General features: G+C 42.6%; 1 protein-coding gene across 1 annotated transcript; it reads left to right on the forward strand.

Moving 5' to 3' along the window:
- Positions 1–11,588: 11,588 nt before the first annotated feature.
- Positions 11,589–23,766, forward strand: LOC308147059 (cysteine and histidine-rich domain-containing protein 1). Its single transcript, XM_080519118.1, has 11 exons — positions 11,589–11,837; positions 14,715–14,764; positions 14,873–14,929; positions 16,147–16,301; positions 16,519–16,622; positions 17,795–17,847; positions 19,066–19,136; positions 19,238–19,340; positions 20,325–20,444; positions 21,378–21,440; positions 23,260–23,766. The coding sequence occupies exons 1-11, from the start codon at positions 11,774–11,776 to the stop codon at positions 23,716–23,718; spliced, it is 1,299 nt and encodes a 432-aa protein (XP_080375244.1). The 5' UTR covers positions 11,589–11,773; the 3' UTR covers positions 23,719–23,766.
- The last annotated feature ends 1,256 nt before the right edge of the window (positions 23,767–25,022 follow it).

The raw sequence follows: 25,022 nt of genomic DNA on the forward strand, positions 1-25,022 counted from the left end.
AGACGGAACGGAGGAGGAAGAGATGGATGATGTGTGGTGGTGGGGAGGAGGAGGAGGAGGAGGGGGAGGGGGAGGGGGAGGAGGAGGAGGAAGGGGGAGTCCTCCTGGCTGGTGGTCGTCTGAAACAACTCCTTGCTTGTGTGTGAGTGTAGCTTCTCTCTGTTAAATGTTTAAATCTCATGGAGGGAGAGAGAGAAGAGGGGGAGGGAGGTGGAGGAGGAGGAGGAGGAAGTCCTTCCTCCGGGTTCCAGCCGCCCGGCTGCTGCGGAATTAGCTTTATATCACACCGGTGCTATTCCGTCCTCTGGGGGGGGAAACCCAGAGGACGAGTGTCTGTTCAGTGTGTTTGTTCAGCAGAAAACTACGTCTCGCGTGTGCAGCAGTTGTTTCAGACGCCTCCGGAGCCCCGCCTCCCTCCAGAGCCCCGCCCCCCTCACTCCGGAGCCCCGCCTCCCTCCGTCCTCGACTGTCCATCCGGCCGGAGCTCCAGGAGCGAAGCTCCTCCAGTGGGCCTCCTGTCTCGTTTCCACTCCGACGGGAAAATGTCTTTGTATTGTTTGGTCCCGATTTTTCCGCTAACTATCGCGGCTCGTCCAGCGATTAATTTTTTTCAAATTTTTTGTTGACGCTTTTGCTGATGGTAGTCGAGCGTTTGTTGTTCTGGGTTTTTTTTTTGTTCAAAGTCTTTGCATCGTTTTCACCGGGGCGACGCCACAGATGCACACAGGAGCGACGACGCTAATGCGCTAACTCGGGACGAAATGGTTCTGAGGCTTCGTCGCAAAAAAAAAAAAATGTGAAGGAACTCATTTTTATCTGTATTTTATCTGCAGATTCTTTCATGAAGCTGGAAAATTTTGGGGCGACGCCGTTCGAGGAAATCCAAATCCGGCCCTGCAGATAACTCGTGCTAACTAGCGGCCTCAGTCTCTCTTGTAATAACATTGTGTGCCACCAGGTGGTGTCATGAGTCCATATAGCGCGTTGTGGATTCAATAAAAGTGGAAGCAGCAGGTAGAATAAATACGAGTATAACCATTAGTCCGTGAGGTCGCATCGAAGTACAAATCCTCGGATTGGTTCGGGATTGTTGGGTTGAGAGTTCAAATCGAAGATTTAATTAGAAGAAAGCAGCTTCAGCTGGTGTGACGAGGTCTTGAACGAGACGTCCGCGTGCTCGTTAATTTCCTCGGCCGCCATCGATCTGGGACGTTAAATTGAAGCGCCGCGCCGCGTTTATTAGCGTCATTAGCCCGTCTGCTGCCCGGCGGCTGGAGACCCTGTGTGCATCTGTTTTTTTTGTTCCCCTCCTTCTTCTTCTTCTTTTCGTCTTGATTAACTCAACCACCGGAGATCTCTATTTCATCGGGTACAACCTCTTGGCAGATCCACGCCGCGAGCCAGTGATTGATGACGGCGGCACTTAAGCGAGCGAGTGAGTTAAACGTCACTGAATCAAGTTGAATTCACTTTAAATTGCACTGAATCAAAGTGGAGGGGCCGCGGCTTCGCCGGAAACCCCCGAGGGGGGGGGGGGCGGGATTTAGGAAGCGTGGCGTTCGTCCACGTCTGCTTCACACATGTTCCACGCGTGTCTTTTCCATCGAGGGCTATTTTCTTCTGAGGGTCACGTTTTAAAGCCAAACTTGAGTCGACGAGTTTTTCCAGTGATTTAGTTTTTTTTGTAAAAAAAAAGAAAAGAAAAGAAAAAAGAAGCGGGGGAGGGGTGGGGGGCAAATCCCGTTGCGAAAATGCAAACGTCGTTGCACTTCAGTGGCGCCGCCGCCGGAGTCCAGCCCAGACGATTGCGGAGGAAGTTACGGGGTTTTTTTTTGGCGATACGACGCGTTTGTCTAATCTTTTTCGCCACTTTTGGCGGGAAAGTGAAAAAGTGACGCTCGGGCGTTGAACTTGAAGCTTTTTTTTGTAGTCCCGCCCCCGGTCCCCCCCGTCCCCCCGCCCCCCGTCCCCCGTCCCAGCCGCTCTGCTTGAGGTTCAAACCCTCCAGTCTGTCCAGTCCAGCTGCTCAGTGCTTCTGTTTCCTCGCTGTTTGGTGTGTAGACGATGTTTGAAAAAACAAAAAGCAAAAAAAAAAAAAAAAAGCCGCTCCGGTTAAGTTTCTAGAAGCTTCTTGTCGCAGTCTTGTGTTTGCTTAGCGTCTCCTCATAGTGACACCTGGTGGAAAACCTGCGCCTCCTCCTCTCCTCTGCCGGTGTTTAGAAACTAATAGCTCTACTCTCCCTCGCTCTCGCTCTCTCTCTCTCTCTCTCGCTCTGTCTCTCGCTCTCTCTCGCTCTGTCTCTCGCTCTCTCTCGCTCTCTCTCTCTCGCTCTCTCCTGTTAGCTGTAGATGAAACCTTCCGGAAGCTCTCAGGCTCTCTCTCTCGCTCTCCCTCTCGCTCTTCCGCTCTCGCTCTCCCTCTCTGGCTCTCCCTCTCTCGCTCTCTGTCTCTCTTGTTCTCCCTCTCGCTCTCCCTCTCCCTCGCTCTCTCTCCCTCTCCCTCTCTCACTCTCTCTCTCTCTCTCCTGTTAGCTGTAGATGAAACCTTCCGGAAGCTCTCAGGCTCTCCCTCTGGCTCTCCCTCTCTTGCTCTCCCTCTCCCGCTCTTCCTCTCTCTCTCGCTCTGTCTCTCTTGCACTCCCTCTCGCTCTCCCTCTCCCTTCCCTCCCTCTCTCTCTCTGTCGCTCTCTCTCCTCGCCCCAGCGTCGTGTAGATAAGCTCCTCCTCCTCCCTCCTGGCTCCTCCCTCCATCCGCCCACAGACTCCAGTATCCGGGGAAAACAAAAGGGTGGAGACTGACGGCGCTTTAGCGGGAAAACGTAGGAAGTGGGGGGTTCGAACCCGTGTCAGATGGTTCCTCAGCGGCCGGGGGCGTTCCACCGTCCGCCGGCTCGTTCGGGGGAATTGATCCCGACGGGGAACCGATGTGACGTAGTGACGGAGTCTTCTGGGGCTGCGCTCTCACTTCCTGGCTCCTTTTTACATGCCGGCCACCGGAGCGTGCCCCGGTGGCCGGGGGAGGTATTGCACAGATCGCCGAGGCAGAACAAACGACCTCTCGAAGGAAATATGCAGTTTGGTTTTGGTTTTTCGTGTGTCGCTGAGCAGAAATCAGATTTCTGCGTGGCGAGAACTCCTCATGACTCCGTCAAGCTTCTCTTCTCCTCAAACGTCCTCCGCTCAAAACTTTTAAGGTACCTTTGATTCTCTTCTTCTTCTTCTTCTTCTTTCTTTTTTTTTTTTTTTAATCCTCCGAGCTCCAGACTCGTAAAACAGTTTTGCTTAATGGACGCATTCGCTTCTGGCACAAAAAAAACCGAGATCTAATCGAGGTTGTCGTCATCCGGAGACTGATGTCTTTGTGTCTAATCTCATGTGATGAATCGACACTTTGGAAGAAGACGAGACACTTTCTTTTTTTTTTCCCCCGCCCCACTTTTTTTTTTTTCTTTCCTTCCTTCTTGGCAGCGATCCAGAAGTGACTGATGAATCCCAGCAGGCCGGCAACAAACTCCCCCGTTTCTCCGATCGCTTTCTTTTCGTCTTTTCGCCGCGGCTCCGAACCTCTTGGCCTCGTTGTAGCATGACTCGACGGCGGGACGGATCCACGGACTTGAACCTTGATGTCATTTTTAAACGCCGGAGCGTCTCGCCGTCCCGGGCGTCAGTTGAGTGCATGTGGTTGTATCGTTCTCGATGTTCGTTGTCCGTTTTTTTTTTTTTTCTTTCTCTCTCTCCTTCCAAAAAGCATGATGTGACAGTGATGGTGGTGATGAAATTCTCGCGCTCTTCTTGTCCCCGTTTTTTGAAAGCCGTCCCGTCGCTCCGTCAGCCTGTCCCGACCGGAAAAACTGACGGATGTGTTTTTTTTTTTTGCTCCGGCGATAAAAACGAGCCACTTGTAGCAAAGCGGAGCGCCAAAACCTGGATCTTCTTTTTTTTTTCTTTTTTTTTTGACCTTTGACATCCGTTAGCGGCGGCGGCGGGTTCGTCCGCGGCGGCGGCGCCACCAACAGGACGGAGCAGCGCCTTTGACCTGCGAGATTTCGTCAGTTGATTCAAAGACCTGCTAGCGCACGTTCAGTTTTTTTGGTTTATTTTCCGTTGGAACCCCTCGGACTGCTGCCTCACGACATGTATATAGAGAAACACTCGCCACACGGAGCTTAAAGACGTATCCTCATAACCTGCAACCGCGTTCTCTCTCATTTACTCTTGTTTTTGTTTTTTTTTCTCGGATCGTGGAAGATATTAGCGCAATTCCAGCCGTATATAGGATTGATTACTCGGTGGGGGCGGGGCTTAACCGGACGGAGGGCCAAACATCAAGGATCCGCCATGAATTCAATGATGCCAAATGTCTTTCTCTCTCTTCTGTCTCCTCCCTCCACCATCTCTTTGTACATTTTTTTTTTCTATTTATTTAAAGCAGAAATATATGGATTGTATCAAGCATGGAACAGAAAAACCAATGTTACAGTCAAGAAAGATCACAGGCGTTTATTTTACAGCAGTATATTTGTTTATTCTAGGGATTTGTTTTCTCTCTTCTTTTTTTTTTTTTTTTTGGAAGAAATAAAGTCATTTTCCATTCCTAAAAGAATGTCTTGGCTTTTTCTTATTCTTCTTCATAAAAAAAAAAACTAAAAAACTTTGGTTTTGACTCAAACTGCCTGAACAAGAACAATTATTCCTTAAAGTCACAGACGATAAAACATTCAAGGTCTTTTTACTTTTAATTGCTGCGCCGCAGGGCCCAACATGTGTTTCACTCAATTTCAGCCTCCTTTAATCACCTTTCATCACTTTTCATCAGCATGATTTGTAATGAGGTGTTTCCAGGCGCAAAAGCTTCATTTTAATAACAATTCAGTATTTTGGTATTGGTGTATTTTAAGTGCTTGAGCTCATTGGTAAACTAAGAAATCGGAGAATGTTCTCACAGGTTTGATAAAATCACATTTGCTCTTTAAAAGTAACATAATAATAAAAAACGAGTTTGTCATAGTGCAGAAATTTCAGCTGTTATTTAAAACATTGATATTTTTTCATGACAAAAGTCCTTCATGTCGCTTCAGGAGTTTCTTCATTGGAACATTCCAGAACAGAATATAAAATCCTTTTAACATTTAAAGCTGTTAGGAACCCGCCTCCATCGATTCTCTCAGACTTGTTCGTTCTATATCTAGAAGGGTCAAAATGCAGCATCACGTGAAATCAAGTTGAAAATCGATTATATCCGAGACATTTAAACCTTTGTGAAAGTGAGACTGTTGGACCCGTTTTGCTTTTCTATTTTAAAATGAGCTTTGAACTTTATCATCCAGGAATTTTTACCTTCGACTCCAAATACAGAGAAACATCAAAAAAAATTATAATAATGCAGCGAGAAGGTTTGACCGCACCGTCAAGTACATTCATGTGTTTTATACAACAATGTGACTCTAATTTGTTTATGATGCACATGGTGTCACTAATAGTCCAGAAAGTACAGTTTAATGATCTGCAAGTTAATTAATTTAATTTATTTGCCCATCAATTGATATGTACCTTGTGGCCGTTATTGCATTCATCTCAAACTCTATTTACATGACATTTTATTTATTTATTTATTTTTAAGTTAAACTGAAGTTTTGTGTCTTGTTTCCATTTTTTATAAACAATCACAAAACGTGATATAACAAAACACACGTCTCCAGTGTGCATGTTTTTCTGTCTGCACTGCTTCATACATATATTATTACTAGTTGTATTTACAACACTGCCGAAGCGTTTACATTTAGAACCTCACTAGAACACGTGTATAGTTTCCCTCTTGAGTCTCCAGCATGGTTGTTTGGTGTTTAATTGTCTGTTCTTCATCTGAGGTGTTATAATGAAGTGTTTCTCTGTAACCCTAGAAAAAAGAAAAAGTTGAGATAATCCCACATTTACCTTGATTATATGCCTCCGCTAAAATTTAGATGAAGTCATTCAATCCAGTTTTTACAATCAACTGAAGTCTTTCATAATTTAATCCCTCAAGACAACATTTTCAAGTGAAAACACAAAATTATGTTCCAAAACCCGACTTCTTCAAAACGGCTCCCACAAACTGGTTCTTTTTGGAAAACGCTCGGACTTGGTCTCCGTGGAAACTGAGGGTGAGCCATAACTTTTCTGAAACAATAAAAACTGTGCATGCGCTCCAGGGTTTCTTCTGCACATGCTCAGTAGATCGACGATAGCAATGTTTTCCTCCGTCACGTCACGACTCTCCTGGTACTTTTATTTTGACACTCGCCGTAACGACGATGGAACTTGGTCGTCTGTCCACTAGAATGTCCGTGTTCCGCCATTGCTAACGCTTATATCTCATATTGTTCTCTGTGAATGTGGGCTTGGTTTCAGTAGAAGAACAAACAGCACCCACTAGTGGCCAAACATGAAAACTACATTGTTTTACAAATAAATTAAGATAAGAAGATAAGATAAGCCTTTATTGATCTCACAAAGGAGAAATGTACTTGTTACATTCTGCTCTTAAGGACTCATGAGGAGGAAAGACAAGAAATGTGCAAAGAATAGAGGAATCTTATATACAATGACTATCAAGAACTCTAAGGGCCAAAAGTATTTACAGCAAAGAGTAATAATAAGTAGATAAAATAGGACCAAAAAATAAGATAAAAATCACAAACTATAATAAAGTATAATAAGTTCTAAGGGGAGCAAAATATACAGTAAGATGAGATATAAGGGAAATAAACTATGATGGGGGCAAAGTGTAGAATAAAGTACAATAAACATACTATAGTAAAATAATACCAGTGTTGGCAGTGCAGGGTCAGTCCTAACAAGTGGTCAATTAGTGACGTAGATAAAGTGACGTAGATAAAGTGACGTAGATTTGCTGTGTAAAAACAATATTTTCACTTGAAACGTGTGAACGTTGCCTTGGTCTCATATTTAAATCAGCCGGTGGACGACGACGTCGGCTGAACCAAGAGTTTACGAACTTCTTATTATTGTGAAGTTTGTAAAACGTCTGGAAAGACGACGTCGACACCTGGAACGATTGTGAGGTGGAGAGAACGTCACACGTTACGTAAAAATACTTTCTTAAAAGTCTTTTTGTTTGTTAAAAGACGGCCGGAGAGCAGCTCGGGGGCTGGGATCAGGTTACCGTGGGAAAAGCTGAACCAAAACACACACACACCGTTTTCTCTATTTGTTGTGTGTGTGTGATGTGATGTTGTGATGTTGTGACCTCAGCTGTTACCCGTCATTACGGCGACTCTCCCACAGCGAGGGGATTTATCCTCGCCTCCTGATTAACGACAATGTTTCCACCACACTTGCTCCGCGGTCACATGGTTCAGTTCCCACTGAGCCTCACGTTTCAGCCATTTTTATTTGTGTTTACGACGAAGCGCGGCGGAGCGGCGAGTCTATCGCCCGCGCTGCGGACGAGCCTGCTGAGCGGCGTGAACGACGCGCCGCGTGTGACGGCAGCGAACAACAGGTGAAGAAGTGGGGGAAAAATTAAACGGTTTCATCCAGTCATCATATAAAATTTTCAGTTCCTGAAACTGAAAGTGAAATAAAAGGCGAAACTTCAGCCTGGACATCATTAGCGTAGCTTAGCATGGACATCCAGGGTAAAATGTTGTTTATGATGAGCACAAGTTTGCTGATTAAAATGGTTTGTTTTCGAAAACCATTCCAGGATTTTTTTTTCAAATTCATTTGTTGAACAAAGAACGACCCGCTTCTGCACCAAAGATGGCCTTACAAAGTAATCCCACTCCTGCACCTTTATTCACCTTATTCCGGAAGTTTGCGTGGGCAGCGCCAATGCGCGTAATCACACTTCCGGTTTAGCTCCGCGCTACTTGATTTGCGGCCTCAGTCTGTTTAATTGTTTCCAATTTAAAGCTAATTTAAAGCTATCAGAGATGGCCGGCGTTAATTGCGCAGCGCGTGGTCGGAGAAAAAGAAACCTAACTCGGTCGCAGCATTGTTCTGAACATCAGAAGAAGAGTTTCATATTGATTTTGTTGTGTCTGCTAATAGCAAATAGCTTTAGGTTATTTCTGTTCCTGCAGCAGCTAAATATTTCCCGACATGGACATGCTGCATATCTTTACAAAGCATGTTGTGGGTAGTTTTTAGTCGCTGGGTTTGTTTAGCAGGTGCCTTAATTTCTTAAGCAAGACGCGGCTTAATAATCGCTGGACCGGCTGGAAGCTAACTAGTTAGCAACGTTAGCCTGTCGTCTTGTAAACACTACCAACTCTGCGCTGCGGCACTATAATGACAGCATTTAGCACTGGACACACTCTGATTTAGACTGTAGTCTGTAATAAAGTCACCTCTATATGGAATATTGTGTTTCCACACTGAAGAATCCTCCAGATTGTTGCTCTTTGCTCTCCTCAGTGAAGAGGAGCTCCGTACTGAGCACACAGAAGGGAGGCCATCTGACCGGCAAACGGGCTCTAGAAACACCTCAAAGTTGTTTTCAAACTATCAACAGAAGCAATGCATCGTTTACTCGTTGGTGTACATGATCACAGCACATTTGGCGCAAAATAACCTACTTTATATGATATTGTAGATGCAAGTCTTCCCAGTAGTTCTCCGTTGAAACGAACGCGATTTCGCTGGAACCGGAAGTGCGTTTCAAACAGAAGTGTGGGACAGAAGTAAAAGTGGGCGGGGCGGAATAAGGTGAATATATGTCATTTTTTACTCATCTGATCTTATTTTAAGAGTTTATTTAACATTTTTACAGATATTTACCGTCACCAGTGACATAGATGGAAGTAGTGTATGAATTAAATCAAATCTATGAACAAGTTACAGGACAGACCAGCTTTATTAAGGTGATACTGAAAATGGCCACTCGGTGGCAGTATAGTACCAGATTAATGTGATTTTCAGCACTGAGTCACAATACTGCAGCTGTTATTCATTATTAAAATCAAACCGCAGCAGGAATGTGTGTGAACTGGATCCGGGATCTACAACCTTCATGCAGCTTTCAATTCAGTAAAATGTCTTTAAAGTGACGATAACGCAGCTCCTGAAGGACACACTCACAATTTAACATCCTCATTCAATCAATCAAATGTGGAGAACACAAGTGCAGACAACAAAGCCAGACAGGTATTTTTTTATTTACGATTTCTTGAGTAGCCAGGCAAGACCTGAGCTGAGACGCTCTGATTTCTTCTCTTCTGACGACTAAACTCTTTCAAAAGTCCCTTGTCAGCGTCAAAAGTGTGAAATAATGCAAAGAAAAAAAGAATTAATGTGATTGAGTATTGCTAGATGTAACTTAAATGTACTATATAGGTTTTAATGTAAATATCAAGTATGGAGTCCTAATTATAGTTTATCTGATTTAATGATCATATAAATATTTCGACCTGAAAGCTGATGAACGACAGGGTGGGGGTCATCAGTGGGTCAGCGGGGGTCCGGCCAGCGGGTTTGCTTGTCAGTCACCTACGTTAACTATATCAAAGAACAAACAACTATATTTGAAATTAGTGATTTACAAAATGCAAATTATTAGTACGTATCAAGTTTGTAAATTCTTAAAAACTCGAGCAGACGTCATGTCATTGCACTAGAATTGATTGATTCGACGGATCAATCAGCCAAACTGTCGCTGAATCGACAATAAAGAACAACGTTGTCATTTATGACCAAGTCTGTCGGTAACTTCTGTTCAGAATGTAGGCAAAGTAAACGACAGAGATTATACAGGCTTTACATTTCTCTATGTGGACAACATGTGGGACCAAACCAGAGTGGATCTCAGCAGGGAGTCTTACTGGACCCTTAAAGTCCCAGTGAAATGTAAAACACTACTTTGCAAAAAACGATAGTTGTGGTTCTACTTCTAAGGTTCCTCCGACTCTGCCCCACCACTGTTGTCGCATAACAAAGTTATTTGAATTTTGAATCTCCAGCCGAGGAAGTCGGGGGAATCCTTCTTCGTGGGCGTGACGTCAAGAGTTGTGCAGATCTCCATCTGTTGTGTTTATATCGGCTTGTTTCCTCTTAAATATCCACGTTTAACAGTGTTTTGAAGTTATAGTCGGCGTTTTATGAGTCTTGATGAAAGATTGAGCCTGGAAGAGACCGAGAGAGGAGAAAAGGAGCACAGGCGGCGGGAGCCACTAGCTCACGCGGCTAGTGGCTAGCCGTTAGCTCGCACGGCTAGTAGACGATCAAGTAAAACCTGGACTCATCTTCGGTGATTCCACGCAGTCAGAAAAGTGCTTCGTCATGATCCAGGAAGTCGTTCTGCCAAAAGTCAGGACTCAAAGCCTCAAAGGTGAAAACTGGCGGCTGCTGAGGCGAGGAGACGAGGACGAATGGAGGACGAAGCGTCTTCTGCTTCCTCAAACATGTTCCAGACGGGGTCACCGATGGCAGAACGACACATTCTGTGACTTCTTCATCAATCACTGGGTTTGAAATGACGATGATGATGAAATATGGTTAAATTCAGCCTCTTCGTGGTCAAAACTCTGATCCTCCATAATGTAAACACAACTTGGGCGTGTGCACAACTCGTGATGTCACTCTATTATTGTCAGAAGCTCCGCCCAGCAGAGGAAATACCAACGTTTATCGGGTATTTTCTCGCAGATTGCCGTGTTTTAACATTTTACCCTTGAGGCCAGTTAGCATAAAAATTATCCTAGAAGCGACAGCCAGTGTTTTGGAGGTCGAATCTTCATTTCACTAGGACTGTGCAGTGAGAAAAGTAGAGAAGGTCAGTCTGAACCAGTAAATGTTCGTGAACCAGCTCCAACTGTAAACTTCTGGTTCTGGTTCCACATGAGAGGCTCCGCCTCCATTCTGCTTTTACAAAACCTGGGAAACCCCAGTAACGTCTCTCAAGCTCTTTTTACAAACTTGCATTAAATAGTTAAGATGGTTCAGTGATGGTCAATCCACTCTATTCATCCAGTAAACAGCAGGATAAAAACACATTAAATGTAGATTTGGTCCCGACGCCTCCACCCGATGCCTCCACCTGCTGCAGCAGTGCAGTGCTGCTGCGTCGCTGCAGCACACATTTGACTTCTGAATTTGAAATTAGTTTTGGGACTTGGAAGTGTGTTTTGGTAACGTCGTGTTGTTTTATATGTAATCATGTTTCCCAGAATGTACATTTGTCTGCAGCTTGGTAAAAGTGATTCACATTTTTAAGTCTTTGGAACTTCAACCATGGGTTTTGTTAGTTGTTTTTACGCTGGATGAACTTCAAATCTCTCGCCGACGCTCAGAACTAAATCCGGTTGACTCTCCTCAGTAGCATCAGGTGAGAAAGAGTTCAGATGAAAATTTTAGCTCGTGGGTTGAGGCGGGAATCGAACCGTCGGCAGGTGGAGGCTTGTGATTGGTCCAAACTGAAGAGCATCCAGCGCCTGGTGACGCCAGAGGAATGTGAAGCCCTCACCTCCAGATAAGTCCTGACAGCTGTGAGGGAGGGGGGGGGCTATTTTTATCTTTCATTCAGCCACAGAGAGAGAGAGAGAGAGAGAGAGAGAGAGAGCGAGAGAGAGAGAGAGAGCCCCCCACCGTCCACTTTCTCGAAAAGTCGATCACTCCTCCTCTCTCCTTCCTGCTGCCAGGAGAAACTTCTGGAACGTCTTCCGTTGACTCAAAGTCCAGAACAGCAGAACCTGCTGGTCCAGACCTGCAGCTGCAGGACAGGAAGAGGAACTCCCAGGAACTCCTAGGAACTCCCAGGACCCCAGAGGCCAACATGGCTCTGCTCTGCTACAACAAAGGCTGCGGTCACAAGTTTGACGCCGACAAGAACAACGATGGTCAGTTTTCATTCGCCTCAGTGTCTCATGACGACCTCATCTGCTTGATTTTCAGTGTTTGTGGCCCAAAACTCAAATAACAGTCAAACTTTTTGGGTATTTGTTCTGATCCCTGACGACTTTACAGCTCCATGTGGAACTTTAGAGCTCCATGTGGAACTTTAGAGCTCTATGTGGAACTTTAGAGCTCCATGTGGAACTTTAGAGCTTCATGTGGAAATTGTCAAGAAGTTTATGTCAGAATCGTACCACAACAGCCAACTACGGTCTTTCCACTGTAAACTAAGAGGAACAAACCGTCGTTGAAGTGTTACCTGATTGAATAAGTTGTGTTTTTATTGAAGTATCTGACTCGTCTTTATTGTTAAGTGTGTGTGTGTGTGTGTGTGTGTGTGTGTGTGTGTGTGTGTGTGTGTGTGTGTGTGTGTGTGTGTGTGTGTGTGTGTGTGTGTGTGTGTGTGTTCCAGCATGCAGCCACGTTTCTCTATCTGGCTTCCTTATATGGGACCATCAGTGTGTCCTCACTGCAGCGACACTGTGAACAGCTGCTACACACTCCTGCTACACACTGCTGCTACACACTGCTGCTACACACTGCTGATACACACTGCTGCTACACACTCCTAATACACACTCCTCATACACACTCCTAATACACACTGCTGTTGTTGTTGTAGTGAATCATGATGCTAAGCTAGCAAACGTCAGTCTAGTAATGTGTTCCACTGGGAAACGACCACAGCGTGATTGAGCTAACGCTAATCATGAATTGTCAAACGTGACGTTGAACAGATGCGTCTAATGTTACTACAATCTGCTTGCTACCGTAGCTAGCAGCTCTACACTTTGGTGGTGCTTGTGGCGAGATAGCCGTGTTCTGCTAGCTGTAAGTTAGCCACCGTGACCATTCATGCTAGCATTATATGCTATTTCTAGCTAATGCTAGCTAAACACAGCTGTTTAGCCACTAGCTACTACCAGTAGCCAAACACAAACACAGTTAGCTAGCACCACCGAGGTGCGCAGAGCTCAAGCTCACGTTGCACAACTGAAAGTAAATGAATTTATCAAACGTTGGCGACGGTAACGTTCCTTCCTTCAGTTCTCCGGCGGTACAAGTAACAACGGGACGCCTCCGCTTCAAACGCTCCACCAGGAAGTTGTGCTGGTGTGACGTGCTAGCTCCATCGTCAAAGACTGCAAATAACTCTGCCTTGACGCTTCTGGCTGGTTGAAAGTCTCCAAACACCTTCGATGTGGAGCGGCGGCTTGCTGCTGAGCCTGAGAGCTGGTTGGAGATCAGTCTCGTCCTCCATGCTGCTTTGTTCTGGTCACTCAGTGTGTGTGGCGAGGGGGCGGGGCTACAAGCCGACCTCGGAGGGAGAAGATCTTCCTGGTGTCGAGGGAGGAGCTGTGAGGAAGCTGCAGAGATTACAAAAGCCAAATCCCACATGGAAAGAACCTATACGAGGACATATGTGCATATATGAAACCTATAAGCAGTTTATATGCACATATATGCGTATATATGCCACATATAGGCAAAATTGAGGTGTATATATGTGAATATTCAGGGCATATAGGTCTCTACTGCTTCTTTATTTCCACATATATATAGCCCATATCTCACTTTGGCAACTGTCATACATTATCAAGGCAATAACTAAGAACTAACTAAAAAACAATTATGTAAGAAGAACATATAGGTACATATATGCACACATGAATACGTGCATATATGTACCTATATAGGTGCCTGTATGCACGTATATGTGTACATATATGTGCATTTATGAACATATAATATAGGATAACGGCCAATTTTATATATGTCACATATATAAAAACCCTATATCAAAACATATATGTTTATATAAGTTCTTTCCATGTGGGATAACAGCACCTTGTCCCAGACCAGATGACGGGTGGACAACATGGCTGACATCGGTGGAAGACGGATGTCACAGATAGCTAGATAGATAGATAGATAGATAGAGAGATAGATAGATAGATAGATAGATAGATAGATAGATAGATAGATAGATAGATAGATAATTACTTTATTCATCCCCGAAGTGAAATTGTCTTGTTGCAGTAATCTGGTACATACGAATATTATAAAATACGATAGAATAGAAATAAAAAAAAAAAATATATATATATATCTGGGTATAAGACATAGAGTAAAACACAGAACGGAACATGGGCATTTAGAAATAAACACGAGATAAAAGCAAGATAAATAGATAGTAAGGTGCAGTGGCAGAGCCATTGGAAGTAGGCATTATATAATAGTAATAACAATAATACAGATAATAACAATGTGTAATAGTGTATAATACTCGTGTATAGTACTACTAATAATGGTAGCAATAAAATAACAATAACAATATGGTAGCAATAAAATAACTATATATATATATATATATAGTTATATATATATATATACATCAAAATAATAATGATAACAATATCAATAGTAATAGTATACTTATAATAATAAAAATACCAATAGTAATAGTATACTTGGACTTGTGTAAATATATGTATATGCACATGCAATATGCCATATGAAATATATGATATAATATAAGTCATGGTTCGTAATCTGTGTGGAATCGAAGGACAAAGGTTGGACTGAGAGGCGACTTGAGGGACAAGCGTCAGGTTGGAGACAGGACACAAGCTGGGAGCCTGGAGGACAGGGACAGTGTCCTGGCCACGTCGCTGCTGGACGGCCTTGTGGTCACGGGTGGAAACACCCAGTGAAGGTCGGGGTCCAGCTGATGACCCCAACATCCACCTATTGGAAACACGTGGAGGTTCTCCTCCCCGACGTGTGAGACACTCCTGACTTGTCCCTGTCTTCTCTCTCAGACTCGTGTCTCTTCCACCCGGGAGTCCCGATCTTTCACGACGCGCTAAAGGTAAACCGACGCTTCTTTCTCGTCACCGTGAAAGTAAATAGTAAATAAAGGCGTTAATGTGATTCTGAACGTGTTCGTGGTTTAAGAATCTCAGTGTTTGTGTTCCAGGGCTGGTCCTGCTGTAAGAAGAGAACCACAGACTTCTCCGAGTTCCTCTCCATTCAGGTACCACTGATGATGATGATGATGATGAAGGGCCTCTGTACCAGTGTAAATGAGCTGGAGAACTATTCAGCTGCTTTGATGAAACTTTAATCAGGTGGATGTGGTTGGAAGCTCTTTCATGTGAAACGCTCTCGCAGCTCCAGCCGAAACTTCCATTCCAGCCGAGTATCGTAATTAATGGTGAATATTGATAATAATCTACGAGAGCCACTCCATCGTGCAGACAGCCGATCCTGATTCACGGTTTCAGGACACGATTAATGAGAGTTGATGAGAGCAGTGAGCGTCCAGAGCCTCCGAGTTTCAGCACCAGAGACAGACAAGGAGTGAATGAAGGAGAAGGTTGTCGTTAGCGGCATAAATATAAACACCAGGCTATCAGCGCCTGTTGACGCTACGTGTCTACAGCGCCGCCATCTTGGAGAGGTCGCCCGCTGGCGCTGAACATGTAGATCCAGGGCGAGATATTCCACAAAAGCATTCGTAGCTTGCTTGCTAGCCCACCCCACATGGAAAGAACCTATATAAACATATATGTTTTAATATAGGTTTTGATATAGGCTTTTAATATATGTGACATATATAAAATTGGCTGTTTTCCTATATTATATGTGCATATGTGCACATATATGTACATATATGTTTACACATATACGTGCATACAGGTACCTATATAGGTACATATATGCACTTATATGTTCTTCTTGCATAATTATTTTTTAGTTAGTTCTCAGTTATTGCCTTGATAAATATAAATATATAAATATATATATATGTGTGTGTGTGTGCGTGTGTGTAAATAAAGAAGCAGTACAGGAAACCTATATAGCCTGTATATTCACATATATGCACCTATTTTGCCTATATGTGGCATTTATGCAGCATATATGTGCATATAAACTGCTTATATGTTTCATATATGTGCATATATCCTCATATAGGTTCTTTCCACGTGGGACGTAGCAACACAAGTCATACCTCGTTTTAAAGCTGAGGTGACGCTCTATCCCGTGGAAGACGTTTCTATTCTGTAGTGCCGTCGCACTTGTCGGCCACCGGGGGTCTATAGACACTGCAGCTTGTCTTGACACTCTGCACGTGTAAAGTTCAGTTTGTACTGAAACCCTTCCTCAGACTCGCTTATTTACGGAGAAACGTCCTGATGAGTTCTGCAACGTGCAGAGGAATCCAGCTCACGCCGTTTGTCACCAACGCAGGGCTGCACTCGTGGTCGCCACAGCAACGACAAGCCCCAGGAGCCTCTGAGGCCAGAGGTCACCTCCAATAAAGTGGAGAGGAAAACCTCCAGCGAGCAGGAGATCATCTACCAGGGGCCCAAGTCTGCAGAGACGCTGCAGAAGGAGAGGCCGAGGTGTGTGTGTGTGTGTGTGTGTGTGTATGTGTGTGTGTGTGTGTGTGTGTGCGTGCAGCGAGGTCAGTACGAGATCATCCTGAGAATAAATAATGCAGCAGATACATCTTGTATCAGTCTGCACTCTTGTCTCATTGCACTTTATCTATGTGTGTGTGTGTGTGTGTGTGTGTGTGTGTGTGTGTGTGTGTGTGTGTGTGTGTGTGTGTGTGTGCAGGAGTGACGAGCCGATGACCAAGCTGCCCCACAAGGTGGCGGCGTCGCTGGCTCAGGCGCTGGAGAAGTTGGACGTGAGCAGGAAGGGCGAGCAGGAGAAGAAAGGTCAGGAGAAGAACTGGCCTCCAGTCGCTTGTTTCTAAACACTGAGCTGAAAACATTCACCACATCTTGCAGGAGCGACACTCCATTAGTCTATGGGGGGGGGGGGGGGGGACAACAACAACAACAACATCACAAAAAAAAAATCAATATTTGGGAGTTTTAATGGAGTTTCTGCTTCTTGCAAGGAGAGAAAATAAACTAAATATAAATGTGGTGCAAAAAGCAGCAGCTGGAAGTGAATGAACATTTCTGGCTCGACTGTTTCTTCATGTCTATTAAATGAAAAGAACCTATATAAACATATATGTTTTAATATAGGTTTTAGTATATGTGACATATATAAAATTGGCCGTTTTCCTATATTGTATGTACATATATGTGTACACCTATACATGCATACAGGTACCTATATACGTGCATATATGCACCTATATGTTCTTCTTACATAATTGTTTTTTAGTTAGTTCTCAGTTATTGCCTTGATAATGTATGATAGTTGCCAAAGTGAGATATATATATGTCCATATATATGTGGACATAAAGAAGCAGTACAGGAGAGCTATATGGCCTGTATATTCACATATATGCACCTAAATGTTGCCTATATGTGGCACATATACGCATGTATGCAGCATATATATTGTCATATATGTGCAAATAAACTGCTTATATGTTTCATATATGCGCATATATCCTCATATAGGTTCTTTTCACGTGGGACACTTGACTAACTTTGCAAAGCCGCACAAAACGTCTCTTCAGGCGTTATCATAACAAAAACTTTGCACAATATTTGGTAACTATGCAAATATTGTTACATCTTCTAAAATAAATACTGTTGTAACACTTCTGTACAGCCAGACAGGTTTTTGTTTGGTTGATAAAACAATAGTTTATTTAATTTCTTTGCTAATGTTTTGCATTGTCCTTTGATTATGTGTCTATTTGCCTCTTTAAACTTTAAACTTTTCATGTAGTTTAACAGTGAGAGATTCCAGACATGAACTTGTGTTTGTAGGTTAAAATAAGTCCTATTAAATATCATTATCATATCAAACCTTTGCATTATCTCACGATGGTTTCACGTCCCCATCTTTTCTATCCGTTTTGTAATACTTTCACAATAAAATGTGCAATGATTTTTACAATTTCATGCAATACTTTTCCTGCAGACAGTCAGACGGTCGTACAGGGAACCCGCTGCAAGAACCCGGGCTGCAAAACAGTGAGTGTGTGTGTGCGTGTGTGTGTGTGTGTGTGTGTGTGTGGGTGTGTGTGTGTGTGTGTGCGCGTGTGCGTACGTGCGTGTGTGTGGGTGAAGAGTTTGCTGATGTCGGGCCGTCACTGTAAGAAATAACACACACACACACACGCACACACACACACACACACAGTGCCTCCTCTCCAGTCCTGCTCAAGTGTATCAGGAGCGCCATCTAGTGGAGAACAAAGGCAGTTACACAAGTCCTTCCTTCAAATCATCTCATTGTAATAAATCGTCTCAAATGACTTTATTTGAGAGGAATTTAGACTTAAATATTACTTTTCTCTATCGTCTGCACTTTATTTTTTTATAGAACATGATCTAAATTTGATTTACTTGTACATTTGTCAATATTAAAAGAGTAATCCAACTTACAATATAATATATCACTAATAGATTTAATTAATACTTGTAATCCTGTTCTTTTCTTTTTTCCCAATAATTAAAGATTTTACGGATATATTCTTACTTGACCATCACTCGGTGGCGTTGAACGTTAACAAGCAGGTCTTTTATCCATAAATGAAAAGTATCAATGATATTACAAGGCGAGGAAGTTCTTGGGGGGAAAAAAAACAAATTCAATTAAATAAAACAAATGAAATAACAAATGAAAATCAATCGTCATCCTGCTGGATGGCAGTGAGAGTGCAACGACTTTCTGCTTTTTAATAACACACATCTCAGTGACACACAATCCAGCATCTTATGAAATGTACTGAAAAAATCAACATGTCTGCAAAAATTAAACAATAAAATATAAAAATGAAAATAAACAAAATATATAAATAAATAAATAAATAAACAAACAAACACAAATAAATATATATAAATGAAAATAAACAAAAAATATATAAATAAATAAATATATACAAATGAAAATAAACAAAAATATACAAATAAATAAATAAACATATATATAAATGAAATAAATATATAAATTAAATTAAGCAAAAATAAATAAATAAATAAATAAATAAATAAATAAATAAATAAATAAATAAATAAATAAATAAATAAATAAATAAATAAATAAATAAATATAAAAATATAAAAATATGAAAATATGAAAGAAGTGATGAGGTCCGAAGCCTCTGGGCCGCTGACCTTATGACCTTATGACCTTATGACCTTGTGGACATTGTGTGTTGGACGCTAACGTTGTGTTTGTGTGTGTAGGTGTACGAAGGCCCCGAGACGGACAGCGAGGTCTGCCACCACCACCCCGGAGCGCCCGTCTTCCACGAGGGGTGAGGACAGTCGCCACTTCACACTCCTGCTGCCGCTGGTCCGTCTGGATTTGACCAAACTGGTTTAACAAAGTAAGAGTTTCTACCGTGTGTCTGTTCAGCTACAAGTACTGGAACTGCTGCTGCATAAAGACGACAGACTTCAACGCTTTCCTGGATCAGAAAGGCTGCAGCTCTGGAAACCACCGCTGGGTGCCCAAGCAGGTAACAAGCCACCAAAGATTTATTCATTATAATCATTAAAATTGTTCAAATCACAAAAATGGGAGGAGATATTAAAATAATGGTTGTTAAAAAAAAGGATAAAAAATAGTTAATAGTTAGACATATCTAATGTACAAAATAGATAGAATTTTTTTTTTAAGTAATTGAATAAAAACATGAACAAATAAAAAATGTTTTCAATAACATTTTTCAATTTAATAATTAAAATTGTGTGAAATCACAATAAATTAGAAAATAAAAGACAGGGATAGTAAAACCATGGTTTAGAAAACAAAAGGATACAAACACAGTAAATAATCTATCTAAAGTACAAAACAACGTTTCACAAAGTGAATGAATGAAATAAATACATGCACAAATGTAATTTTCCCCAGTAAAATTCACACTTGGTCAACAATGACAAAACACAAATTTAAATTGCTGTAAATAAAAAAAGATCATACAGATAATAGAGTATTAATAAAAGTAAGAAAGATACAGTCAAAAAAGTTAATTCTTTACTTAATAATTCTCGTCTGAACAAGAAAACAAAAATGGAAATGAAAAAGAAATTACATCAAAAAACTATGATGAAAATAACAAGATGAAGGAAAAACATGGAAATGTAAAATGCACAAACAAACAAACAATTATATAAATAAGTAAACAAACAAACAAATAAATGAATACATATCTTTTAAAATTAAAGTGAATATTCTAAATAATAAATAACCTGTGGGCTGCATCATTGTTCTTGGTAGGACACCTTTTAATTCAAAATAAATTAAATTTACAATAAAGAAAAACACGATCCTGTGTGATAAATCATGTTTATTAGAAACATATAATCTGTAAAAAGTGATGAAAACCATCATAAATACAATGTTCAATAAAGTGAATAATACAGTTGTTGCTGATGTTTTTCCCGTGACACTGAGTGACTCCGCGTGTTTTCAGATGACAGGTGTGTGTTTGTGTTTCCAGGACAAGAAGAAGGTGGCGTGTCGATACGACTGGCATCAGACCGCAAACAACGTCATCGTGACGATTTACGCCAAGAACGCCATCCCAGAGCTTTCTAGTGTGGAGGCCAACCGGACTGTGGTGAGGACGCAAACGCAGAAAACAAATAAAATGCAGTGAGGATACAGGATTTGAAAACAAAACAAAAGAAAAAACGAAAAATTCTAATAATTAATTATTAAGGTGTTCTTGATTAGAAGCTTCCAGTAACGCTGTAATGTCGTTTTGATAGAATCCTGCTAAATTAAAAGACATTTTAATGTCACTGAACAGGCATTTTACTGCCAATCATCAATTTAATAACAATAAAATAACATATATGTTACAATATAATATGTTATATACAATTTATTATTGATTGATTTTCAGTTTTTTTTTTTATTAAAAAAACAATCACAGCTTTATGAAAGCCTCCATGTTGGGAGAAATAAACTTGAATATAGTTTCTTAAAGTGAAACATTAAACAATCACAACCAAGAGCAAATAAAAAGTCATTAATATTTGAAAGATATTCTAAAAATGTTTTTTGGGGGGTGAACCATCTGGACAGCAGTTATTGTCCTCTAAAACATTATCTACTTTTTAATAGTCTCTTTGTAAATTGTCCTTAAACGTGAATTCAATTTCCCTTATTCATTTTGTAACATGATTAACAAACAGAAATATGTATATTTTGACCCACTATTAGATTCCATCAGATAATAATAAAGAAAAGCTTATTTACACTTCATTATTCAGTTAAAAAAAAAATCATGTTCAAGGGGTGATAACCAGCAGGACACCACACATTGTTTGATGAATTAGAAATATAGAAAGAAGTTAAAAAGGAGAAAAGAAGAAAGTGTTTAATTAGAATAGCAAACATTCTACTAAAAAAACTGTAATTCCAGCGACAATAACGGTCAAATCTGAAAGAAGTTGAAATTAAGTATTGATCACATATAATTCTGATCATCTAAAATCATAGTGAATCCTGATCTTTGATCTTTGATCTTTGTGTTTCTTCTCTCCAGCTCTCCTGTCAAATCCACTTTGAAAACAATAAACTCTTCAAGAGGAACTTCCACTTCTGGGGGGTGAGTACGTGTGTGTGTGTGTGTGTGTGTGTGTGTGTGTGTGTGTGTGCGTGTGTGTGTGTGTGTGTGTGTGCGTGCGTGCGTGCGTGCGTGCGTGCGTGCGTGCGTGTGTGTGTGTGGTTTGTCTGGGCTTTTTGCTGTGTAGGAATAATGGAGATTTTTAGTTGCAGGATTGTAGAAACCCCCCCCCTCCCCTGGAAAATGTAATGGTCCTAGATGGTATATACCAGTATATTTTGATACATGAAGGCTCGTACAAACTGTTTTAGCTGTTTGAGATGAAAGATCGGATCGTAGGAGAATCGTTTGTAAACTCTACGAGCTGAGATGGGTCGGGTTCAGTTCTAGGATCGGTCGTACCACGATCGGACTGAGTCTGATATTTGGGGAAAACATAGCTTTTTTTTGTCTCTCCACTCATAAGAACACGGCCAGGGCGAGGGTTCGGTCCATGTTGAATTCAACTTTATTTATACAGCACCAAATACAACACAGTCATTTCCAGGTGCAAAAGAGAAAAACCCAACAGATCCACAAGAGCAAGCAGGTTTATTTGCGACTGTGGAAAGAAAAAACTCCCTCGAACAGGAAGAAACCTTTGACTCAGAGGTGGAGGCATTCTGCTGACCGGTGGGGGTGAGAGGATAGAGGAGAGGAGAGGGAAGACTAGGGGGAGATACAAACCTTCATTTAGCATCTTCTGACATCATGACATTATATTCTTGTGTAATCAGTAGCATGGACCTGCATTGTCACTTTGCGTCGGCACCGACTGAGCTCCGACAGTCTGCAAAAACGATTCTGTGACTCCGTCTCGTACGGTGAAGGACCAACTGAAGGTCGTTGTACAGCCGCAGAAGCCTTTGGAAAAGTGCTTGTGCTTGTGCAGATTGGGGCTATAGTGAAGTCCAGCTTCTTTCACCTGAGGCAGCTGGTGAAGGCAAAGCCGTTTCTGACACAGAAGCACCTAGAAGCAGTAATCCACGCTTTTATTACATCTCGGCTGGATTACTGCAACTCACTTTACTTTGGAGTCACCAGTCTTCCCTCACCAACTCACTTTACTTTGGAGTCACCAGTCTTCTCTCACCAACTCACTTTACTTTGGAGTCACCAGTCTTCCCTCACCCTCCAGTTGGTGCAGAACGCTGCTGCTCGCCTCTTAACTGGGGCACGTAAGAGCGAGCACATCACCCCCATTCTGGCTTCCCTCCACTGGCTGCCTGTGCTTTTTAGAGTCCGTTTTAAGATTCTTTTATTTGTTTTTAAATCTGTAAATGGTGTCGCCCCGCCTTACCTCTCTGAGCTTCTTCATCCATACGCTCCTGCTCGGTGCCTCAAGTCAGCTGACCGGCTGCTCCTGGAGGTACCGAGGTCCAAACGGAAGCTCAGAGGGGAAAGAGCCTTTTCCATTGCCGGTCCTAACCTCTGGAATGCCCCCCCCCCCCCTCCCCCTCCCTCCCCCTCTCTGTTAGACAAGCCCCCTCACTGTCCATTTTTAAAACTCGTCTTAAAACCAATTTTTATTCTTTGGCTCTTACCTCAGTGTGAGACTCTGCTCTGGTTTTAGTGCCTTCGTTTTTTTTTTTAATTGTTTGAACTTTTTATGTTTTGTTTATTGTTTTACCATCTGATTGTTTTTATTGCTTTAACTTTTTTATTGTTTTTATTGTTTTAATGTTTTTATTTTGCCTCTTATATTTTTATTTCAATGTACAGCACTCTGTCTCAGCTACGGCTGCTTAAAGCGCTTTATAAATAAAGTTGAGTTGAGTTGAGTTGAGTTTTCACTTGGGTCTCGGACTCCTCCCGTCTCCAGGTGGTCGACACCAAGCAGAGCTCGGTCAGCATGGTCCCGTCCAAAGTGGAGGTCCTGCTGCGTAAGGCCGACCAGGTGTCCTGGGGCAAACTGGAGGATCCCAACTACAAAGCCGAGCCGGAGCCGGCGGACGACGGCTTCACCGAGAGCAACGAGGCGGCGGCGCCGAGCTGGGACATCGAGGACGACGACATCAGCGACTCGGACGAGGAGTGGGCCTACGACACATCGGAGAACCGGAAGGTGAAGGAGAAGCTGAAGCAGGACAAGAACAAGAAGCAGGAGGAGGAGGTGCAGCACAAGAGGAAGGAGGTGGAGGAGGAGATGAAGCGGGCGATGAAGGAGAGGAGGAGGGCTGAGGAGGAGAAGGAGAAGCTGGAGGAGCAGCGGCGGCAGGAGGAGCAGGAGGGATTCGAAGACATGCCGGATCTGGAGGACCACGATGAAGAGGGAGGCTGAACTGCAGGGGGAACGCCAAGAACTACTGTAGCTCATCCAAATAAACACTGGAGCCTTTGTTTTTAATAAAGTTACACTTTGGAAATCCTGATGTTTGTTTCTTTTTTTTTTAAATGTCAAACAAGTAAATGCTCTAAACCAGTGTTTTTCAACCACTGTGCCGCGGCACACTGGTGTTTCCGCGAGATCTAGTCAGGTGTGCCGTGGGAAATTATACAATTACACATTTTTTTCAAAAAATCATTTACTCTCACAGCCGCAGTGTGTTGCAGAGTAATCATGTATAAATACTCTTCACCACTAGATGGCAGCACAGAACTTTGCCGTTGAAATGGAAACTGACAGACGTCAGTGTGGTTAATCTCCACCTCCTGCTACCATCTTGTATCAAAGTACTGTGTCAGTGACAGTGATGGAGAAGTTTTTGAAAAGGAAGAATGTGAACCAGGATCTCAGCTCTTCATCCATCAGGTCCAGGTTTCACACTGAGGGAGTCACTATTAAAAAAAGAAATTGGGAAATACTTTTTTCTGTATTTATTTGATTCCTGTTGATAAAACTTTGATAAGAAAGACTTTATATTGTTAATAGAGGCTACAGAGTTTCACATTTTAACATTTTCGGGTGGTGGTGGTGTGCCTCCAGATTTCTCCAAAGGAAAAAGTGTGCCTTGGCTCAAAAAGGTTGAAAAACACTGATACTTATAGGAGTCCAGGAATCTCCCCACTGTGACTCCATAGAGGTTTCAGGGAGTGTGATGCCCCCCCCCCCCCCCCCATCTCCTTAGTTTGGGACATGTTGACGACCAAGCTGTTCTCTTGACACCAGTTTTCCAGCAGAGGCACCGCTTCCTAACAGGCAGCCTCGTTGTTCTTGGCAATGCACCCAACCAACACTATCATGCTGGATCCAGGAGCAAAGACCACCCCCCCCCCCCCCCCCCCCCAGGTGTGAGCGTGCGGAGTGCATGACGTGGGAGATGACATCACCTCTGCTTCTATAAGCAGATTGAAGAGGGTCTATGGACTCAGGAAGACAAGAGCAGATGATAGTTTCCACCGGCCTCTCAAAGCATTGCAGCATGTGGGATGTTTTAGCTTTGGAATGGGAATGGTGGTCGATTTTTTTATTTTTTTTAAACATGCAGGTACCTCGCACGTTTCTAGCAGAACTGCAGAATCTTCTTCTTGTTCTTACGGGTTCCAAAAGGGAGTCTGCAGGGGCCTTCAGGCTTCCTGGCAGAAAAGACATTTGCTTCCTCAATTGAGCACTTTGGTTTCTGCTACGATCGTCACCCTTGGGAA

Source organism: Blennius ocellaris, assembly GCF_963422515.1.
Source record: "Blennius ocellaris genome assembly, chromosome: 23".
Classification (NCBI taxonomy): domain Eukaryota; kingdom Metazoa; phylum Chordata; class Actinopteri; order Blenniiformes; family Blenniidae; genus Blennius; species Blennius ocellaris.

What these genes read in the sequence shown, in the direction of transcription:
- LOC308147059 (XM_080519118.1), top strand. Translation starts at nt 11,774, where the DNA reads ATGGCTCTGCTCTGCTACAACAAAGGCTGCGGTCACAAGTTTGACGCC. An exon ending in AGAACCCGGGCTGCAAAACA is followed by an intron (nt 17,848 to 19,065) that starts GTGAGTGTGTGT and finishes TTGTGTGTGTAG; the next exon opens with GTGTACGAAGGCCCCGAGAC. An exon ending in ACCGCTGGGTGCCCAAGCAG is followed by an intron (nt 19,341 to 20,324) that starts GTAACAAGCCAC and finishes TTGTGTTTCCAG; the next exon opens with GACAAGAAGAAGGTGGCGTG.